A 22,208-nucleotide genomic window follows, 5' to 3' on the forward strand; every position below is an offset into this window, starting at 1 on the left:
CTCATGCTGGGAGACCCAGCCACGACCCATCTTCAATGCTCTTACTGAGGTAAGGAGGTTGTTGGCCAAGATCTCGCGATACATGGCCCCATACATCCTCCCCTCAATACGGTGCAGTCGTCCTGTACCCTTTGCAGAAAAGCATCCCCAAAGAATGATGTTTCCACCTCCATGCTTCATGGTTGGGATGGTGTTATTGGGGTTGTACTCATCCTTCTTCTTCCTCCAAACACGGCGAGTGGAGTTTAGACCAAAAAGCTATATTTTTGTCTCATCAGACCACATGACCTTCTCCCATTCCTCCTCTGGATCATCCAGATGGTCATTGGCAAACTTCAGACGGGCCTGGACATGCGCTGGCTTGAGCAGGGGGACCTTGCGTGCGCTGCAGGATTTTAATCCATGACGGCATAGTGTGTTACTAATGGTTTTCTTTGAGACTGTGGTCCCAGCTCTCTTCAGGTCATTGACCAGGTCCTGCCGTGTAGTTCTGGGCTGATCCCTCACCTTCCTCATGATCATTGATGCCCCACGAGGTGAGATCTTGCATGGAGCCCCAGACCGAGGGTGATTGACCGTCATCTTGAACTTCTTCCATTTTCTAATAATTGCGCCAACAGTTGTTGGCTTCTCACCAAGCTGCTTGCCTATTGTCCTGTAGCCCATCCCAGCCTTGTGCAGGTCTACAATTTTATCCCTGATGTCCTTACACAGCTCTCTGGTCTTGGCCATTGTGGAGAGGTTGGAGTCTGTTTGATTGAGTGTGTGGACAGGTGTCTTTTATACGGGTAACGAGTTCAAACCGGTGCAATTAATACAGGTAATGAGTGGAGAACAGGAGGGCTTCTTAAAGAAAAACTAACAGGTCTGTGAGAGCCAGAATTCTTACTGGTTGGTAGGTGATCAAATACTTATGTCATGCAATAAAATGTAAATGAATTACTTAAAAATCATACAATGTGATTTTCTGGATCTTTGTTTTAGATTCCGTCTCTCACAGTTGAAGTGTACCTATGATAAAAATTAAAGACCTCTACATGCTTTGTAAGTAGGAAAACCTGCAAAATCGGCAGTGTATCAAATACTTGTTCTCCCCACTGTATATATATATATATTGCATATAATATATTGACAAATTTAGGATAGCAATGTATATAGGGAGATAGACGATACAGCAGAGAAAGTGAGTGGTGGAACAGGGGATCAAACCACTGCCTCCAGGGGAATACAGTGCCTATGTCCCCTTGCATTTCTTGACATTTATAGTCTTACAAATTGGGATTAAAATGGATTTAAATGTTATTTCTGTCAACGATCTACACAAAATACTCTGGAACGTATGCAAAACCATATGGAGGATGTTTTTTGTTGAACTGGTAGCCATTTTGAGTTGGTTTTGGGTTTATTTTTCAACTGCTGTTATTTCTTTCTCATTACATTTGTTTACGGAGAAATATTCTGCAAACTGTTTTGGAAGGGATCATCACGCAAGTGTTAATCAATTGTACATCAAACTGGCAAATTATATGAATTATTGTTGATGATGAACCAATGTTATCCATTCCAAATTAATGACATAATTGCGTTCTGGGTTTGTTTTGTAAATTAACTTTTTTATGATTATATATTTGATTATCTGATGGAACATCTTTTAAGAATTTATTGAAAAATAAAACACTGTATCTGGACTAGATAAGTATTCACCCCCCCTGAGTCAATACATGTTATAAACAAACAAATTTGGCAGCGATTACAATTTGAGTTTGTTTGGGTAGCCTAAGTCTATGAGAGTTTTGCACATCTGGATTGTGCAATATTTGCCCATTATTATTAAAAAAATTATTCAAGCTCTGTCAATTTGGTTGTTGATCATTGCTAGACAGCCATTTTCAAGTCTCACAATAGATTTTCAAGCAAATATATGTGAAAACTGTAACTAGGCCACTCAGGAAGGTTCACTGTCTTCTTGGTAAGCAACACCAGTGTAGACTTGGGCCTTATGTTTTATGTTGTCTTGCTGAAAGGTAAATTCGTGTCTGGTGGAAAGCAGACTGAACCTGGTTTTTCCTCTATTATTTTGCCTGTGCTTCGCTCCATTCCATTTCTTTTTATTCTGAAAAACTCATTAGTCCTTGCCGATGACAAGCATACCAATATCATGATGCAGCCACGATCATGCTTGAAAATATGGAGAGTGATACTCAGTGATGTGTTGTGTTGGATTTGCCCCAAACCTAACGCTTTTTATTCCGGACAAAATGTCTATTCCTTTGCCACATTTTTTGCAGTGTTACTTTAGTGCCTTTGTTGCAAACAGGATGAAGGTTTAGGAATATGTATATTCTGTACAGACTTCCTTCTTTTCACTCTGTCAATTAGGTTAGTATAGTGGATTAACTACAATGTTGTTGAGCCATCCTCAGTTTTCTCATATCACAACCATTCAACTCTGTAACTGTTTTAAAATCACCATTGGCCTCATGGTGATATCCCTGAGCGGTTTCCTTCCTCTCCAGCAACTGAGTTAGGAAAGATGCCTATATCTTTGAAGTGGCTGGGTGTATTGATACACCATCCAATTATATAACAGTTTGACAACCCTTTTTGTAAGCTTTTAAATGTTATCAAACTCAACCGTTTATCTTTACCAGTGAGGAAAACATGGATGTCTCATGGTAGTGTGGGGTATGCAAAACGGGTCAACTTTGAGCACCTCTATCGCCATAATGTTTTGGTATTCCGTTCCGAAAAGGCACTTTCTCACCACTTCTACCATGGGCAAATATGTATGGCAAGTTTTGTTCAAATCAAAAGGGGTCAAAAGGTTATTTAAATGAAATGGAACGACCCAGGAAGAACTATACAAAGTTTAACGGATTAAAACTGATGGACATTTTACCATCAATCTCTTACAAACTTTGCATCAGTTTTTCCAGTAAATGTGTAACTTTTATTTATTGTGTAAATTGTTGAAAATAGTAATTGTGCATAGAGTTGTATGGTTTTGTTCAACTTTGAAATCAATGGTTTTTGTTTGGCATACATTTTAAATAAAACAATTCTGACTGAGCGCAATTCCATATTTTCTTTTCACTTTGAAATTATGGAGTATTTTGTGACAAAAAAAAATCACAATTTAAATCAAATTCAATCCCACTTTGTAACGCAAGAAGAAAGAACATCTTATAAGAGGCACTGTATGTGATCCAGGGGTGGCAGCACTACCACTGGACCAGTCCCCCTCCTTTAGGTTGGGAGCACATAGCCTAGGCATAGTAGGCACTCAGAAATGTGCATCATTTCTTCAGCAACTTGCAGTATCAATTGAGTCATTGTTTGCTGATGTGCAGTAGCAACACTTACTTCAACTTGTAACGTCTACTAGGGAAAGAATATGTTTTCGAATGTATGCTTTGAGAGTATTTGACTATGTGGCTCACCGCTTCCTCAGCCTGTCGCTTGTAGGCCTTCACTTTAAACTGCAGCTTATCTACCAGGTCCTGAAGTCTGACAACGTTCTTCTTATCCTCCTCAGTCTGTGGGAGAAGATCAATAGTTTTATACACAAAACCTGTCTGTGTTAGTGTCAAGTGTGTGTAGATAAGAACGCATTTCTCTTACCTGGTAAGTGAGCTCCTTGACTCTGCGTTCATACTTGCGGACTCCCTTGACCGCGTCTACACCTCTTCTCTGCTCTGCCTCCACCTCAGTCTCCAGCTCACGCACCTTTTGTGAAATAAATTAACGTAGGCATTTGTTTGAGGGGGTGAAATCAGACGTAACAAATCTTTGTAAAACAGATGTATATTCTTCTACTCAGTCAAGGAGGCACAATTGTTGTCTGTTCCTATGTAATTGTACAATTTTAATTGAAGGGGTCTGTAATGATAACAGCTTTTCATTATCTAGGTGGTTTATTGCTCCTGTGTATTTTTACAGTGCATTTACAGTGTTATGTTACAGCCTTATTCTAAAATTGATTAAATAAATGTTTTTCCTCATCAATCTACACACAATACCCCATAATGACAAAGCAAAAACTGTTTTTTTGAAATCTTTGCAAATGTATAAAAAAACAAAACAGAAATACCTTATTTACATAAGTATTCAGACCCTTTGCTATGAGACTTGAAATTGAGCTCAGGTGCATCGTGTTTCCATTGATTATCCTTGAGATGTTTCTACATCTTGATTGGAGTCCACCTGTGGTAAATTCAATTGATTGGACATGATTTGGAAAGGCACACACCTGTCTATATAAGGTCCCACAGTTGACAGTGCATGTCAGAACAAAAACCAAGCCATGAGGTCAAAGGAATTGTCCGTAGAGCTCTGAGACAGGATTGTGTCGAGGCACAGATCTGGGGAAGGGTACCAAAACATTTCTGCAGCATTGAAGGTCCCCAAGAACACAGTGGCCTACATCATTCTTAAATGGAAGAAGTTAGGAAGTCTTGGTGGTTCCAAAAGCTGGCCGCCCGGCCAAACTGAGCAATCGGGGGAGAAGGGCCTTGGTCAGGCAGGTGACAAAGAACCCAATGGTCACTCTGACAGAGCTCCAGAGTTTCTCTGTGGAGATGGAAGAACCTTCCAGAAGAACAACCATCTCTGCAGCACTCCACCAATCAGGCCTTTATGGTAGAGTGGCCAGATGGAAGCCACTCCTCAGTAAAAGGCACATGACAGCCCGCTTGGAGTTTGCCAAAAGGCACCTAAAGGACTCACAGACCATGAGAAACAAGATTCTCTGGTCTGATGAATGCCAAGCGTCACGTTTGGAGGAAACCTGGCACCATCCCTACGGTGAAGCATGGTGGTAGCAGCATCATGCTGTGGAGATGTTTTTCAGTGGCAGGGACTGGGAGACTAGTCAGGATTGAGGGAAAGATGAACGGAGCAAAGTACAGAGAGATCCTTGATGAAAACCTGCTCCAGAGCGCTCTGGACTTCAGACTGGGGCGATGGTTCACCTTCCAAAAGGACAACAACCCTAAGCACACAGACAATGCAGGAGTGGCTTCGGGACAATTCTCTGAATGTTCTTGAGTGGCCCAGCCAGAGCCCAGACTTGAACCCGATTGAACATCTCTGGAGAGACCTGAAAATAGCTGCGCAGAGACGCTCCCCATCCAACCTGACTGAGCTTGAGAGGATCTGCAGAGAAGAATGGGAGAAAATCCCCAAATACAGGTGTGCCAACCTTGTAGCGTCATTCCCAAGAAGACTCAAGGCTGTAATCGCTGCCAAAGGTGCTTCAACAAAGTACTGAGTATAGGGTCTGAATACTTACATAAATGTGATATTTCAGATTTTTTTTTCAATAAATTAGCAAACATTTCTAAAAACCTGTTTTTGCTTTGTCATTAGGTGGGGTATTGTGTGTAGATTGATGAGGAAAACAACAATTTTATCCATTTTAGAATAAGGCTGTAACGTAACAAAATGTGGAAAAAGTCAAGGGGTCTGAATACTTTCCGAATGCACTGTATATAACCAAATACATTTCCAGCAATCAGTCTTTCAATCCACCCTAACCTCATTGAGAACCAGGCTTCCCTAATCGGAAAGCCTGGTGAAAATGACAGAAATTAGCTAAAAAAGTGTGGAAACCCGTTGTAAATCAGTGACGCCTCGCAACACGCCAAAACAATCAAATGCCTTTGCTTGGGCAGAGAGTGTTCAAGCAAAGGAGTTGTAATTCCTTCATGTGGGGGGAGGGTTCTGGAAATGTAACATCCAATAAAAATGGAGCTTCCAGCGGACCATTCTAGCCGTTTCGGCTCATACAAAATTATCCAGACCTCCAAAGGAGGTGTAACGACAACGTGATTTCGAAGTATAGCTACGCAAGACTTAATCCACCCTAATCCACCCTGCTGTTAACTCACCCTGGACTCCAGTTTCTGGAGCTGCTTCTTGCCTCCCTTCATGGCCAGATTCTCAGCCTCATCCAGGCGGTGCTGCAGGTCCTTGACTGTGACCTCCAGGTTCTTCTTCATCCTCTCCAGGTGAGAGCTGGTGTCCTGCTCCTTCTTCAGCTCCTCAGCCATCATGGCCGCCTGGAATGGTAGTTTGTTTAATTTATCCACCAATTGGCACCAATCATAACGTTCCGCTGATATATATTTTTGTGGTAAACAAGCCCAGCTACCATTGGCCCTTGTTGACAAATCGAGTGGATGTAATTCAATAGATCATAAGGACTCACGTCAGTGATGGCCTTCTTGGCCTTCTCCTCTGCATTCCTAGCCTCCTGGACGATGTCCTCCACTTCTCCCTGCACCTGCACCAGGTCAGACTCCAGCTTCTTCTTGGTGTTCAGAAGGCTGGTGTTCTGGAGGAGGAAACAAGACAATTTGTTTGAATCTCAAGAGAACTTACAAGGCAGAAACTGCATGCTTGGTTGAGTTTAATTAGAAGTGGCTTTTGACCCCTACCTGCGAGTGCAGCAGTCCAACGCGCTCGCTGGCGTCTACCAGCTCAGTCTCAGCCACTTTGCGGCCTCTCTCTGTCTGCTCCAGAGCAACTCTCAGCTCCTCAATTTCAGCCACCATCAGACCGTTCCTGCGCTCCACCATGGCTACCTGCTCCTTCATATCATCTGAGGCGCGGACAGCGTCATCAAGGTGCAATTGGGCATCCTGGGGTTCACAATGACAGGTTCATTAGGACTTGTGGAAGTAGAGTCGATAGGATGGGTGATAGAAATGTTAATTGGTAAGAATTTCCCCATTATCCCTACCTTTTCTACAGTATATTAGTTAATTCCTCTGTTCTATTATTTGCTACAGTTTCACAAACAAATCGATCCCCATGTTTAGTTTTATGAGCCTGATGTCCCAGTCCCTTTACCTTGAGCTGTCCCTGGACGTTCCTCAGCTGTTTCTGAGCCTCAGCGGCCTGCCTGTTGGAGTGGCTCAGCTGGACCTCCATCTCGTTCAGGTCTCCCTCCATCTTCTTCTTCACCCTCAGGGCGTCATTCCTGCTCCTGATCTCAGAGTCCAGGGTGCTCTGCATGGAGTCAACCACCCTCTGGCTGTTCCGCTTGATCTGCTCAATCTCCTCGTCCTTCTCAGCCAGCTTCCTGTCCACCTCACCTTTGATCTGGTTCAGCTCCAGCTGCACACGCAGAATCTTGGATTCCTCGTGCTCCAGTGTTCCCTGGACAAAGAGAAGCGGTCGGGTGAATTGTGTTCAATACATTTGGATGTGTATAACACAAGGAATTAAATGTGTACGACTACAATAAACACCAATACAGGGAGCATTGGACTGAAGCTGGCATTGACTAGTGTTATACTGCTTTTCCCATCAAACAGCTGTAGTTTGTACCTCAGCCTCCTCCAGAGCGGTCTGGATCTCAGACTTCTCGGTCTCCACGGTCTTCTTGGCCTTCTCCAGCTCATGGATGCTCTTGCCAGTCTCTCCGATCTGCTCAGTCAGGTCAGAGATCTCCTCTGCACACACACACACACCGGTGCAGTTTAGACTTGGGAGATTTTCAGTGGATATCGCCAATGCACTCAAGTTGACATTGAATGATAATTAATTAATTAATTAATTATTTAATCTGTAGTTCATATGGTCTTGCAAATCTAATTGCCCCCGCTTCCTTGGGTTTTTCAAAGGAATACCGATTATTAGTTCAAAAAAGTATATTTTATACTGTTCTAAAGTAGTGTAATAATTTTGATGATTACAGTTCTCTCCATTTTCAAAACCCTAATAGATCTGCCAAATAGATCTGCCGTTAAATGCTCACGTTGCAGGTTCTTGTTCTCTCGCTTCAGAGTCTCCAGATGATCCAGAGCCTCCTCGTAGGAGTTCTTCATCTTGAAGAGTTCAGTGCTCATAGAGCGAGCCTCCTTCTGAGCTCCTTCCAGCTCAGCCTGACCCTCCTCATACTTCTGCTTCCACTCTGCCAGAACCTAAGGAAATGCATGGGATTTTCATTAGAAGTGATTGATGAAGAGTTTTGAATCAGAAATATGGTACCATTATACTACAATTGATCATATAGCAGACAGAAAATGTAAACCTAGGGTGAGGTTTTCACCTTGTCAAAGTTCCTCTGCTTCTTGTCTAGGTTGGCGGCCATTGCATTGGCTCTCTCAACGTCAATCATGAGGTCCTCCACCTCTCCCTGCAGCCTCTGCTTGGTCTTCTCCAGGGAGGCGCACTTGGAGTTTGTCGCCTCAATGGTCTCCTCAGCCTCCTGCAGACGCTGGGCCAGTTTCTTCCTTTTGGACGACAGAAGTTGTAGAAATGTTACAATATATATGGACGTAAAAACATGTTTCAGCCCCCTACAAGCCTCACCATCCACACCCTATATTTGAGTTTTTTCTGTTGCGTGTGACTCACTTGGCCTCCTCCAGCTCCTCTGTGCGCTGGATGGCATCAGTTTCATACTTAGTCCTCCACTGAGCCACCTCGCTGTTCGCCTTGGACATGCCACGTTGCAGCTCTACCTTGGCCTCCTGCTCCTCCTCAAACTGCTCTCTGAGGAGGTCACAGTCATGGCGGGCCGACTGGACACCGTGGGCCAGTGCATTTTTTGCCTGTGAAATAGAAAGACAACGAGAGAGATTAGAGAGATAGTAAAACAAATAACAGCAAAAGTCTCTGAGGGTGGCGTAGTCACCGTCTATATGAAGAAATGGCTCTAAACTCTTTGGTCGGTGGTATCCATTTTGGGTTCCTTACCTTGACCTCCTCCTCAATCTGCCTCTTCAGCTCCTCAACCTGTTGGGTGAAGGCCTGTTTTCCTCTGGTCAGCTGAGACACCAGGGCTTCCTTCTCCTCCAGCTGGCGGCCAAACTCACCTGTAGGGAAAGAGGGACCTCTTGTTAATGGGGTCTCTGACCTCTCAGATTGAAAATGTATTTTTAGGTATCGTAGGGCAATGTTAGGTGGTGAATAGTACAGTAGAAACTATGTGGACTGGACTGTCTGGATATAGCCCCCAATACATGTTGTTGTTGTTTGATGATTGTACCATTTTCTGTCAGGAGTCTGGCCCTCTGTCCACTGATGTCGTTGATCTGGCGAGCATTTTCATCAGTCTTAGTCTTGAGCTCACTCAACTGGTCCTCAAGAGTACGGCACATCTTCTCCAGATTGCCCTGTTAGTGAAACATGTTCCATCATTACTTCATATATGGGACTCCTGTCAACTTCAGTTCACTTGAATGGTAATATAGTTGACCCTACTCAACACTGCTTGAACAAAACATCACTACTCACCTTAGCCTTGGCGACGGCCTCCATGTTGCTGGAGAGGTCATCAATCTCCATCTTGTACTCACTCTTCTCCTTCTCCAGCTTCTGCTTGACGCGCTGCAGGTTGTCGATCTGCTCCCCGAGCTCAGCCACACTGTCGGCCTGCTTCTTGCGCAGAGCGGCGGCTGTGGCCTCATGCTGCAGGGTGGACTCTTCAAGATCACGACGCAGCTTCTGGAACTCAGCCTCACGCTTCTTGTTCATCTCAATCTGAGCAGCAGTGGCGCCTCCGGCCTCCTCCAGCCTCTCGCTGATCTCCTCAAGTTCCCTGGAGAGATCGGCCCTCTGCTTCTCAACCTTAGCCCTGGCAGCACGCTCAGCCTCAATTTCCTCCTCCAGCTCCTCGATACGGGCCTAGAACAGGGGGCAGGAGCAGGGGGGATGAACACTACAATGCAGTTGAAACAAATGAATGTGTTCATAAAAAGCCAGTTCCACTAATATATTACGTAGACAGTGTCCCATGCAGGAACCAAAACCACAACGGTAAGAACCACCATCTTTACAATGGTAAGAAGCACCAGTATAAAGCACCATCTTCCATCCTACTGAGCCATCAGAAGCCACCAGGAAAAAATGTGTGCTACCAGAATAATTGTTTTCAGGAACTGAAAGCTTAGATCCTGTACTGTACCTGGAGTTCCTTGATCTTCTTCTGCAGCTGAGCTCCCAGAGACTGCTCATCCTCAACCTTGCTGAGGAGCTGGGTGGTCTCAAACTCCTTTCTAAGAAACACAAACACGTAGATTGCAGAGAGAGAGTATCATACCATTTCAGTTTGCTGTTAAGAATCACGTGAAAATTAGTCAAGAACAACCATTATTTAGATCAAAATGGCAGCTAATGCCGTCGTCATTTGTTTGTGTTTACTTCTTGATTTTCTCATCAGCTTGCTGCTTGTCATTCTCCAGGTCCATTATGGACTCCTGGGCCAGTTTCAGATCTCCCTCCAGCTTTCTCTTGGATCTCTCAAGGTCCATACGGAGCTTCTTCTCTTGCTCCAGAGAACCTTCAAGCTATATGATAAAAACACACAGATAATGTTCAAATCTAAACAACTGAAGATAATTTCATTTTATATACTATCATGGGCAAAATGTCAAACTCCACTCACGTCGTCCACTTGCTGTTCCAGCTTGGTCTTGGCCTTGGTCAGAGTGTTGACTTTGTCCTCCTCTGACTGCAGGTCGTCCAGTGTCTGCTGGTGGGCCTCTTGGAGGGCTTTCTTCTCCTTGGTCAGCTTGGCAACACTCTCATCCATAGATGCCATCTCCTCTGTCAGGTTTTTAACCTGAAAACGGCCACAACAAAATTAGTCTTTGGTCACTTCATCATAAAGGAGAGATTTAGTTTGATAGATATTGCATTCACTTCATTTAGATTAGAAATGTGTCAACAAGTACTCTACTATATATTCAACACTAGATGGCAGTGTACACCATGCCAGTGTACTGATTGGAGGTCATAAATGAGGGGGAACAGAACATGCAATGAATGTGGGGAGTACTCCGCAACTGTAATTCCATAAATTTGTGTCTAAAATTTTCCTGCACCCACAATACAACTGGAATTCCATTTCTGTTGAGATATGTTTTGATTATTGTTTGGTTAGACTGTCTCTGGTAAAACACAAGACCTTGTTTTCAGTGGCGTGCTTCTCCTTCTCCACTTTGGCCAGGGTGAGCTCCAAGTCATCAATGTCCTTCTTCAGCTCAGAGCACTCATCCTCCAGCTTCCTCTTCTTGGCAGTCAACTCAGCATTCATCTCCTCCTCATCCTCCAGCCTCTCAGTCGTCTCTTTGAGTTTGGCCTCCAGCTGGATCTTGCTCTTGATGAGCCCCTCACACCTTTCCTCAGCATCGTTCAGATTCTCTGATTCCTGGTTTCAGAACAGGAGAAAATAATCAGCCGCCTCAAAATATAGACTTCATTTAGTCAGAGCTCATAGCAAATCAATATACATTCATGAAATATATTTATAACATGGGCTGTAAAAATGTGAGTTAGCCACATACTTCACAGTGTGTTCGTGTGTGTGTGTGTGTGTGTAAATGTTCCCTTATGAGGGTCGTAGGTCACTCACAGATGCGACTTGGAGCGACAGGTCTGCCCTCTCCTGCACCAGGGACACCATCTTCTCCTCCAACTGCTTCTTCGTGGCCAGTGCCTTGGCTAGGTCCGTCTTCATCTTCTCATAGTTCTCCTTCATGTTGGCCAGCTCCTTCTCCGTCTCAGCGCTCTGTAGCAGGGGCTTGATCTTGAAGTACAACTTCATCCATGGCCAGGTTTTCACATTCATGAATGAGCGGATGTTGTACTGGATGGAGAAGATGGAATCTCTGGTTGACAGAAAGGATAGGGCGGTATGGTGAGTGACATCCTTAATAAAGCTACATTCTGGGAGTCAAAAAATAACAAAACAGAGCCCTGTCCAACTTTTGGTATACAGCTGAGGAATGAGACTAGAGAAATGTAACCAGGCAATTCCACGGTGAATGGAAGGCTTTTCACTTTAAAATGTATACCAAACAAAAACCATTGATTTCAAAGTTTAACAAACCATACTCTATGCACAAGGACTACTTTTACAAAAACACATTCACAGGAAGAACTGTGCTGATACAAAGTTAGTTAACAGAATAGAAATCCGGGCGATTTTACCGTAAGGGAGATTGGTAATAGAATTACGGTGCAAACTTCGCATCTGCAAGGTTTTTCCAGTAAATGTTTTTTCATTTTATTTAAATTTAAATGTAACCTCTCTTAAATTCATAGAAAGCGCTCTCAATGCAAGGAATGACAGGTTATGCTAAGCTCTTGAGGCATTTTGTATTCTTAAAAAATGAATGCTTTAATATCCCAAATTTAAAGGACAATTGAACAGCTTTCCAAACATACTTTTCTCCTTGTGAACAACTCACAGCATATACAGTATGTTATCATAATGATTTAGATACAGGTGGTTGACAGAAAGCTTTGCCAAAATGTCTACTATTCCTCACCTCCTCTCCATCATCTTGGTGAACTCTCTCCTCATGAGGAATCCACGGCTGAGAGCCTGGACCATGCCGACCAGAGTGGCCAGCTTCTCATCTCTCATCTCCTCCAGGACACCCAGCAGACCGGCTTTGAAGAACACCTGACACAGGTAAACATGGTCAATGGAACCACAGTCAGATGGTGACAGAGAGAAATGGTTGAATCAAAAGAGGGGAACAACACCACTAGATTGATTTGAACAACAAGTTTAGTTTCTCTTCTATATTTGTAATGTTTGACAACAAATAAAGAAAAAGCGGTCCAATGTTTTTCCACCTTTTCCATTAGTTAAATCGGGGTTTAAATGATTGAAGTTGTGTTTTGATGTCAGCCATGGCTGGGGGTATTTGACTGACCTTGGTGTGTCCGAACTTGTAATCCTCGTGATTTATATCAATGGACCCAAGCAGCTTCTCAGAAGCCTTCTTGTTATCCATGAACTGGCCCTCGGGGATGACACTGGCGTTCAGTACTTTATACCTGAATGAGGAGACATTTTTTAACATAATGTCAAGTTGTAATAGGTTGGTTATATTACGTGAACGGTAAGCCTATTCTGATGCTGGGAAAACCCTTGGAGCAGGTGTGTGTGTGTGTGTGTGTGTGTGTGTGTGTGTGTGTGTGTGTGTGTGTGTGTACCTCTGCTTGAAGTCAGCATAGATGATTCTGCTGGGGAAGCCCTTTCTGCAGATCCTGATACCTTCTAGAACACCATTACACCTGAGCTGGTGGATAACCAGGAAGTTCTGCATCAGACCTGGTAAAACAAACCAAGTCTCTTTTAATACTCATAAACAGGTTAAAGATTCGGGTCGTTAAGGTTACTGATACTGTACTGATAAGATAATATTTAACTCAATATTTACCCGGAGTCTTTGACTCGTTGGGGATCAGGCAGCGCACAAAGTGAGGATGAGTGCTCCTCAAGTTGGTCATCAGCTTGCCCAAGTTCTCCTGTTAGAGGGTTACAAACCATTCTCTCAGACATCATTCATTATCAAATCAAATCAAATTTGTCACATGCGCCGAATACAACAGGTGTAGACCTTACAGTGAAATGCTTACTTACAATCCCCTTAACCAACAATGCAGTTTTAAGAAAATAGAGTTAAGAAAATATTTACCAAATAAACAAAAGTAAAAAAAAAAAAAAAAAAAAGTAACACAATAAAATAACAATAACGAGGTACCGAGGCTATATACAGGGAGTACCGGTACCGAGTCAATGTGCGGGGTACAGGTTAGTCCAGGTAATTTGTACATGTAGGTAGAGTTAAAGTGACTACGCATAGATAATAAACAGAGAGTAGCAGCAGCGTAAAAGAGGGTGGGGGGGGGTTTATGCAGATAGTGCGGGTGGCCATTTTATTAATTGTTCAGGAGTCTTATGGCCTGGGGGTAGAAGCTGTTAAGGAGCCTTTTGGATCTAGACTTGGCGCTCCGGTTCCGCTTGCCGTGCGGTAGCAGAGAGAACATTCTATTACTAGGGTGGCTGGGGTCTTTGACAATTTTTAGGGCCTTCCTCTGACACCGCCTGGTATAGAGGTCCTGGGTGGCAGGAAGCTTGGCCCCAGTGATGTACTGGGCATTTCACTGTCTCCCGAGTGGTGCAGTGGTCTAAGGCACTGCATCGCAGTGCTAGCTGTGCCACTAGAGATCCTGGTTCGAATCCAGGCTCTGTTGTAAATGGCTGCGACCGGGAGACCCATGGGGCGGCGCACAATTTGTCCAGGGTAGGGGAGGGAATGGCCGGCAGGGATGTAGCTCAGTTGGTAGAGCATGGCGTTTGCAACGCCAGGGTTGTGGGTTCGATTCCCACAGGGGCCAGTATTAAAAATATATCTATAAACAAAAATAAGAATGTATGCACTCACTAACTGTAAGTCGCTCTGGATAAGAGCGTCTGCTAAATGACATAAATGTAAAATGTGCCCACCTTTTGAAGGACTGAATAAACACATTTTAAAAGCTCACCCTGAACTGGGAGGACACAGTCTGCATGGAACCACCCTTCTTCTTGCCTCCTTTCTTGGTTGTATCTGTTAAAATATGGGGGAAAGTAAAAGATAACTATGAACGCGATAAACACACTTATCTTAATGCAAATGCTGCCAATGAGTATTTGTCACAAGCTTGGTAAACAACAGGTGTAGACTAACAGTGAAATGCTCATTCACAGGCCCTTCTCAACAATGCAGAGAGAAAAATATAGAAACAATTATAACACGAGGAATAAATCCACAATGACTAACAATAACTTGGCTATATACACGTGGTACCAAGTCGATGTGCAGGGGTACAAGGTCATTGAGGTAGATATGTACATATAGGTAGGGGTAAAGTGACTAGGCAACAGGATAGACAGCAGCGTATGTGATGAGTCATAAGAGGTTCCGTGCAGATAGTCTGGGTAGCTTTGGTTAACTATTTAGTAGTCGTATGGCTTGGGGGTAGAAGCTGTTCAGGGTTCTGTAAAGTTGAACCGTTTTTATCTCAATATCAAATAATTTCTGGGTAACAATTAAGTACCTTACTGTGATTGTTTTCAGTTAAAATGGTCAAAAAGGAACAAAAATGGCTCCTTAGTAAAGAGCAATTTCTGAAGCAAGAATTTAGCTAGGACTATCTGGGAGTGGTCTGAATGGGGAGAGGAAAACTGAAAACTAGCTGCTATTGGCAGAGAGGTTTGAAACTCTTTTTCTTATTGGTCTATTAACTAGTTTACCGCCTGGTGATGTAGTCAGAGTCAATATAAACATGATAATATTGAATTCCCCCTCGACCACACCAACAAATTGGGGAAAACAAACATTCTTTCCCATCCCAGTGTAAGATATTTGTTGGTTATACAGAAAAGCTCCTGTGTTGTTGTACATGTAACCAGGTCAAACATCCCGACCTATGGTTCACAACGCTCCTACATAGGGAAATAGAGCCTGCGACTTCAGGCTATTCGGCGTGGAAGAGTGGGAACCTGATGTCCAAGTAGGCTACACGAAGCTATGTGTGTGGAAAACATTTATTCACCGGTAAGACATTTAACTTGTTATAGGGTAGTCTGTTTTGTAACGCCACTCACTACTTGTAGCTGTGTAGTCCGTTTGTTTGTGTTGTTGGACCTGGCTAGCTAAATGTTCCGGTTGGTAGCTAGCTAGCGCTCACTCACTCACGTGGCTTCTAGCACCGTCATGAAACGGAGGGACAATATTAAGTTATTTGAAGTAGTGAGAACACAGGCAGTGTTGAAAAGTAATCTTTAAACTTGTTGTACTTTGCATACATGTAGTTTTGTAATTGACTAAAACAAGAAGACAAAAAGAAAATTGCCTTTGAAAAAGGCCAAGTATTTGCTTTGAGCCAATGGGGTAACCTAGGTAACGACAGGTTGTTTTCCCCACAGGCGGGTGGGGCGGTGACGTTCTATCTAATACCGACTGGGTCTACAGGTAGGGGTAAAGTGACTAGGCAGCAGGATAGATAATAAACATAACTAACTTCCTTCATACTGGACACAGAGACATAAAAATGGTATCCACGAGTTCATCTGACTCTGGGGAAGTACATAAATGGTATCATTGCGAAAATCCTGAAGTAATCCTTTAAAGAAAATGTGGGTCTGACTTGTAACTACTGCTTGGTTAAATCTTTTGACGTGATGCTGGTCTTACCCTCAGGTGGGGCAGCAGGGTACAGAGCAGCCAACAGTTTGACTGAGGCCTTCCCGTACATCAGAATAACTGAATCGTTCAGGGGGTCCTTGTTCTTCTCTAGCCAGCCAGTGATGTTGTAGTCCACAGTGCCGGCATAGTGTACGAGAGAGAAGTGGGCCTCTGCCTTGCCTTTGGCAGGCTTTGGCTTCTCAAACGCCTTGGTTTTGCCAAGATGCTGGTCGTTCAGCTTGTTCTTGAAGGTAGTGTCTGAAGCCTTGGGGAACATGCACTCCTCTTCAAGGATGGAGAAGATGCCCAATGGCTTTATGAAAAGAGATATCAAATGAGTTACATTTACATTTAGGACCACATTTATTCCTTTATCAAACATGGTAATATAGGATGCTATTCCTTCAGGGTCACATAATAGGAGACATTTTGAGTTCTTAACCGTCAGATACGTTGTACCACTGTGATAATATATCACATATCGCTCCCTATGAGCTTTGCTGTTGTGATCCATTATAATCCTCACAGACAGCTTACCTTCTCAATAAGCTCAATGCAGGCAGCCAAGTCCATGCCGAAGTCAATGAAGGCCCAGACGATTCCCTCCTTCTTGTACTCCTCTTGCTCGAGGACGAACATGGTGTGGTTGAAAAACTGTTGCAGTTTCTCATTGGTGAAGTTGATGCACAGCTGCTCCATGCTGTTGTACTGTTGAAGGATTTTCAAAAAGGCTAATTTCATCGTACAAGGCTGTAATCCCTCTCAATCACAACTAATTGTCTTGTTCTGGTCTCATACTCACATCAAAGATCTCAAAACCGGCAATGTCGAGCACACCAATATAGAACTGCCTTGGATTCTTGGTGTCCAACATCTCGTTGATACGGATGACCATCCACAAGAACATCCTCTCATAGATGGACTTGGCCAGAGCCATGACTGCGTTATAAACCTGCAATGATAATACCTCAAATTAATACATGAGTTATTGACCAAATATAGTGATAAGGTGATAAGCGCTTGGGAAAAACAACATTAGGCCTACTATTGAAAAAAAAGGCAACGTTCTCCTCCCCAAAAGAATTCCGGTGCTCAGAAAATGGTAGATGCTGTGTTTCACCTTACCTGAGGCACAGTCTGTCCCTTGGTCACATACTCGTTGCCAACCTTCACTCTGGGGTAGCACAGACATTTCAGCAACTCAGCTGAGTTCAGGCCCAGCAGGTAGCCGATTTTATCAGCCACTGGAGAGAGAACCAACATCAACAGACTCAGGCACACAAGATCGCTTGTTTCTGATGTTACACTGACAAAATAGTTTGTATCTCCTGCCTGACTTTCATGTGGTACTGTCTGTCTAACGTATCCTATCTCTATGTTTAGGAATAGGACTAATGCTTTACATGTTGTATATCTATGAGTGGGACTCACCCTCTGTGCCGTCTGGTTCGGCCTGCTCCTCACGCTGCTTCTGCTTGAATTTCAAGTTTCCATGGTGCATTACAGCTCCTGTCAGCTTGTAGATAGACATCTTCTCATCATTAGTGAAGCCCAGGATTGTAATGGCATCCTGGCATTAGAGAGGAAGTACAACAGTGATGAACTGAACGGTAGTTTGCTCAGTTACAATACACTACAGTTCTGTGCTCACTCCAGAACAAATGGGATGGATAGATTTGACTGGCTACTCTGTTCCACATGATTACTTTTGGCCAGCACACTAGTATGTCGCACCACAAAATGAGTTTTACACAGTTCCACAAGGCACTTAGTGGCACTCTCTTGTGCATGTCTTACATGTACCTAAAGGTGAAGTGTGGAGGCATGACGACTGCCTTGAGACACATGCCTAACTAACACAAAGGTGCCCAGCTGCCACAAGTTAGAATTGCACAGTGCATTCAGTGTGTATGGTGGTCCTACCCATTCCATATCTAGAGTTTGGTTAACCCTTTGTATGACTCACGTCTGTGGCATCCAGCTCTTCCTTGTCGTTGATGCTGGCCACAGTGATCTGACCCTGGCTGATCATGGGGTAGTCGTAGGGGTTGGTGGTGATGAGCGTCATTTCTGTGGACAACGGAGAACGGCTTGTCATTTAAGTCTTGTAGAATTCCACTGTCCTACCTTTACGGTATCTCTCCCTCCTTTACTCAGTAGATGGACTCAAGGATACATGTAGTATATAATAAATAGCATCAACAGACTGGACTGAGCCTCCTGGAGTAGTGCATCACAGTGCATTACTTGATAGATCTTTCCCATAAAGGATATTTAAAGACCGGACCCATGTCTAGGTGCCTTGTTACCTTGGATGTACTCATTGTAATAGTATTAATAGTGTGGACTATGAACTTTCTAAGAGACGTTTCTAAATTGTTCATCTTCATATTCATCATGTCAGAATCCTCCTTCCTCAACATGATATAAAAAATAAAATAAAGCTCCAACGTCAACATAAAAGAAAATGGCTGTTTGTTATGTTTTTAAAAAGAGCGGAAGAAAAGGTTTTCCAATGACATCATCGATGTGCATCATGTGATTTGAACCTACTAATTGTCTACTAATTGGTTGTTGATGTCATTGGAAACATTTTCTCTATATTTTTTACTACAAAACACAGAAACGCGCCATTTTCGCATAATGTTGATTTCCCAGATAGAGCTGGGAATCATTTCACCTCAACCTCTACTTTGCCTTACCAACTAGCTCAGGTTTGTGGCCTGTCATCATCTGGTAGAAGATGTGGTAGCCTCTCTCATCGGGCAGCTGGAAGGACACTCTGGACTTCTCCAGCAGGTCTGAGAGAGAGAGATAGAGATCGAGTGAGACAGAGAGTGTGAGAGAGCGAGAGCGAGAGAGAGCAGGAAAAGGGGAGAGAGAGTGAGAACATTACATTTGATTATATGATCTCCGAAAAATATTCAGTGAATTAAGGAAAGCATTGAGAAACTATCAAAACCAACTTACAGGTCTCAATGTCAGCTTTAGCCAGTTTGCCTGCTTGGAAGTGAATCCTGATGAATTTACCCTATAGTAGAGCATGGGGGTTAGAAATATGTATACAAAATAATTATATTTACTTTGATAGACCCCTTGAAATGTTAGTTTGTTGGACATCTATTTATATAACTATAAGGAACTACTGAAATGTTTTTCCCCCAATATAAGGTCACTTCCACAGTATGCCCTTCATACTTACAAAGCGAGACGAGTTGTCGTTCCTCACTGTCTTGGCATTACCATAAGACTCCAGCAGAGGGTTAGCTGCAATGATCTGATCCTCAAGAGACCCCTGATTGAGACAAACACAAGTTGCTTAGAAACTGGTAAACACTTTTCTGGAAAATAAAAGTTTACACAGCCCACCGAACTGAAATGTGTTAAAAATGCACAACCTACCTGCATTTTGCTTGGGTCTACTTCCTTCTTGGCACCAGACACTGCAATGGTGGCGAAGTACTGGATGACACGCTTGGTGTTGACAGTCTTTCCTGCACCGGATTCTCCACTGGATAATATGACAGAGATCGAGGGGTTTTACTCACAGATTGTGTCAGATTTGGCTTTCACTACGAAATAGCATTGAAAAATACACTGTTGGCCTGTTTTCTAACATAAGTAAATAATTAAAAAATATTCCCACTCATCGACTCATTATTATGCATAGCCTTATCCATTCATAATGTCATGTATTTTATAACACCCAGTGACCCAACATATTACAATAGAAACACCTTCTCAATTGACATGATAGTAAATAACTTACGTAATCAGGACGGACTGGTTCTCCTTATCTGGAACCAAAAAACATCATGTTTATTATACTCAAGCAACATCATGGGTACATGATTGCATTCATAGCATCATCATGAATTTAATTTTGGAACATTTTCCATTGGAGGCTAATGAAATCAGAAATTCCCAGCAAACTGTTCTAACCTAGATGAGAAAACAGTAGATTCCCTCCATCCATTCATCCATTCATTCATCCATCCATCCATCCATCCATCCATCCATCCATCCATCCATCCATCCATCCATCCATCCATCCATCCATCCATCCATCCATCCATTCATTCATCCATTCATTCATTCATTCATCCATCCATCCATCAATGCATCCATCCATCCATCAATGCATCCATCCATCCATCAATGCATCCATCCATCCATCCATCCATCCATCCATCCATCCATCCATCCATCCATCCATCCATCCATCCATCCATGAGAGCTCGTACCAATCATCATGAACTGAAAGGCGTTGTCAGAGACGGAGAAGATATGGGGTGGAGCCTCCATCCTCTTCTTCCCTCTGTAGGCGTTGACAACCTCTTCGTCGTACACGGGGAGCCACTTGTAGGGGTTCACCGTGGCACAGAAGAGCCCAGAGTAGGTCTGGATGAAAGGGATTCAATTAAATTAGGGGATTAGTAAATCAGACTTTTACCTGGATTTATGTGAGGATGTGGGTGTACTTTGGTATACTGGGCTGCTGTGTTCTGCCCTTCATTTACAGTGAGTTCCAAACGGATTGGGACAGTGACAAATGTTTTGTTGTTTTGACTCTGTACTCCAGCACTTTGGATTTGAAATGATACAATGACAATGAGGTTAAAGTGCAGACTGTCAATTTATCATACCCACAAGACATGCTAACCTCTCACCTTTACAATAACAGGCAAGGTTAGCGTTTTATGTGGGGGTACGATATTTGTGCGTCTGTAACTTTCTCACTCATCATTATTCACGATTTATTCAAGATTATCCGTCATCATGGTAGCATCCACATTAAGTGTTTAGAAACATATTATATTCCTATTTACAATAAAAGTGACTCCAAAATGACACAATACATTATTTACCATCGATTTCTATTGGGCACAAAGTAATCTGAAACATAACCAAAACAAACAGAAAATGCATCCAACAACTTTGTAGAGTCACAAGCTTGATGTAGTCATTGCGTGCGATGAATATGGGACCAAATACTACACCTTTTACTGCTTTAATAAGGGAATTTGTCCCGATACTTTTGGTCCCCTAAATTTTAGGGGGACTATGTACAAAAAGTGCTGTAATTTCTAAACGGTTCACCCGATATGGATGAAAATACCCTCAAATTAAAGCTGACAGTCTGCACTTTAACCTCATAGTCATTGTATAATTTCACTGTCCCAATACCTTTGGAGCTCACTGTATGTATGTGTTTCTTATGTGAGTGTATGTGAGTGTATGTTTATGCAGGTTTCTTACATAGATCATCCATGCTGCATAACGCTCTTTGAGGTTATACAACACAGAGGCTTCATTCAGGTAGGTCATCATGGCCATGTCCTCAATCTTGTCGTACTTAGGGGGGTTCATCTGGTAGATGTCTGCTTCTTTGAACTCTTTTCCTTCCTGAAACAGTCAGAAATCTACATTACACACAGCTCAAACTGGACGTGACTGAATGCTTTTTGCTCATTAATTAGTTCAATCTTTTAAAACATGCATACCGCCATTTAATCCAACTACCCTGTTATCACCCATTGACACATACATGGTTATTCTTGACTAATCAATATCAATAATGCCATACATTTTTAAAAAGCAGTAAGAAAAATGGTGTGCTTGAAGGTTTTATTCTGCTTACAAAAAAACAAAAAAATGCTAATCTATCTTTTGTTACTGATTTCACATTGTTTGGTTTTTTAATAGTTTTTATGATTTTTTTCAAGGAATAGAGTAATTACACAAACATTAACTTGATTACTTTGCAGATCAGGCTTACCTGCTTAGTCCCGTCAGGATTTGTGACTGTCACAGTACACTTTCCCTCTTTCCTTCCAGTGATCAAACCCTTTAGGTACAACTCCTTGACATCTGTCACATAGCAGGCGTTCTTTGAATCAAAGGGTGCGGCTTGTGCCTCAATCCTCTCCCTCTCAGGTTTACGGAGGTATATGGCAGCCTTGCCGTAGATTTTCATCTCTGCGTCCGTACTCATGGTGACGGATCACTAGGAAAGAGATGAAACAAGAAACATGATTGACTCTGTGGTGCTTCGTCCACAGTCAACAGAGTTAGATGAGCGGTATCCCTCACAGAATATTTTCGTAATTTTTATATGAAGACTCAAACCATGTCTCACCTTCTTTTTCCCCTCCTACAGATGAATTTGTACTTCTTGGAGGACCCTGTGAAACATTAGGGTGTTGTGAATATGCACACGTCTTATTA

The 22,208-nt window shown here is 42.9% G+C and overlaps 1 protein-coding gene across 1 annotated transcript in view; it reads right to left on the reverse strand.

Annotated features, from left to right (window-relative positions):
• Window positions 1-21,975, reverse strand: part of LOC311098823 (myosin heavy chain, fast skeletal muscle-like) — a gene marked incomplete at both ends in the record, with an annotated part of 28,806 nt that extends 6,831 nt beyond the window's left edge. Inside the window, 37 exons of the mRNA XM_084139393.1 lie at window positions 3,441-3,536; window positions 3,622-3,726; window positions 5,889-6,059; window positions 6,209-6,334; window positions 6,438-6,641; window positions 6,853-7,161; window positions 7,333-7,457; window positions 7,763-7,928; window positions 8,057-8,240; window positions 8,365-8,561; window positions 8,707-8,825; window positions 8,999-9,125; window positions 9,247-9,636; window positions 9,917-10,007; window positions 10,153-10,298; window positions 10,397-10,573; window positions 10,919-11,161; window positions 11,366-11,621; window positions 12,285-12,421; window positions 12,678-12,801; window positions 12,961-13,078; window positions 13,188-13,275; window positions 14,296-14,360; window positions 15,990-16,293; window positions 16,518-16,688; window positions 16,783-16,932; window positions 17,106-17,224; window positions 17,412-17,550; window positions 17,947-18,050; window positions 18,683-18,781; window positions 18,951-19,011; window positions 19,183-19,275; window positions 19,383-19,491; window positions 19,750-19,777; window positions 20,225-20,381; window positions 21,240-21,386; window positions 21,760-21,975. Of these exons, the coding sequence (XP_083995519.1) occupies window positions 3,441-3,536; window positions 3,622-3,726; window positions 5,889-6,059; window positions 6,209-6,334; window positions 6,438-6,641; window positions 6,853-7,161; window positions 7,333-7,457; window positions 7,763-7,928; window positions 8,057-8,240; window positions 8,365-8,561; window positions 8,707-8,825; window positions 8,999-9,125; window positions 9,247-9,636; window positions 9,917-10,007; window positions 10,153-10,298; window positions 10,397-10,573; window positions 10,919-11,161; window positions 11,366-11,621; window positions 12,285-12,421; window positions 12,678-12,801; window positions 12,961-13,078; window positions 13,188-13,275; window positions 14,296-14,360; window positions 15,990-16,293; window positions 16,518-16,688; window positions 16,783-16,932; window positions 17,106-17,224; window positions 17,412-17,550; window positions 17,947-18,050; window positions 18,683-18,781; window positions 18,951-19,011; window positions 19,183-19,275; window positions 19,383-19,491; window positions 19,750-19,777; window positions 20,225-20,381; window positions 21,240-21,386; window positions 21,760-21,975 (5,661 nt within the window). The remainder of the gene's footprint in view (window positions 1-3,440; window positions 3,537-3,621; window positions 3,727-5,888; window positions 6,060-6,208; window positions 6,335-6,437; window positions 6,642-6,852; window positions 7,162-7,332; window positions 7,458-7,762; window positions 7,929-8,056; window positions 8,241-8,364; window positions 8,562-8,706; window positions 8,826-8,998; window positions 9,126-9,246; window positions 9,637-9,916; window positions 10,008-10,152; window positions 10,299-10,396; window positions 10,574-10,918; window positions 11,162-11,365; window positions 11,622-12,284; window positions 12,422-12,677; window positions 12,802-12,960; window positions 13,079-13,187; window positions 13,276-14,295; window positions 14,361-15,989; window positions 16,294-16,517; window positions 16,689-16,782; window positions 16,933-17,105; window positions 17,225-17,411; window positions 17,551-17,946; window positions 18,051-18,682; window positions 18,782-18,950; window positions 19,012-19,182; window positions 19,276-19,382; window positions 19,492-19,749; window positions 19,778-20,224; window positions 20,382-21,239; window positions 21,387-21,759) is intronic.
• Window positions 21,976-22,208: the final 233 nt, after the last annotated feature.

Source organism: Coregonus lavaretus, assembly GCF_964263955.1.
Source record: "Coregonus lavaretus genome assembly, chromosome: 23".
Lineage (NCBI taxonomy): Eukaryota > Metazoa > Chordata > Actinopteri > Salmoniformes > Salmonidae > Coregonus > Coregonus lavaretus.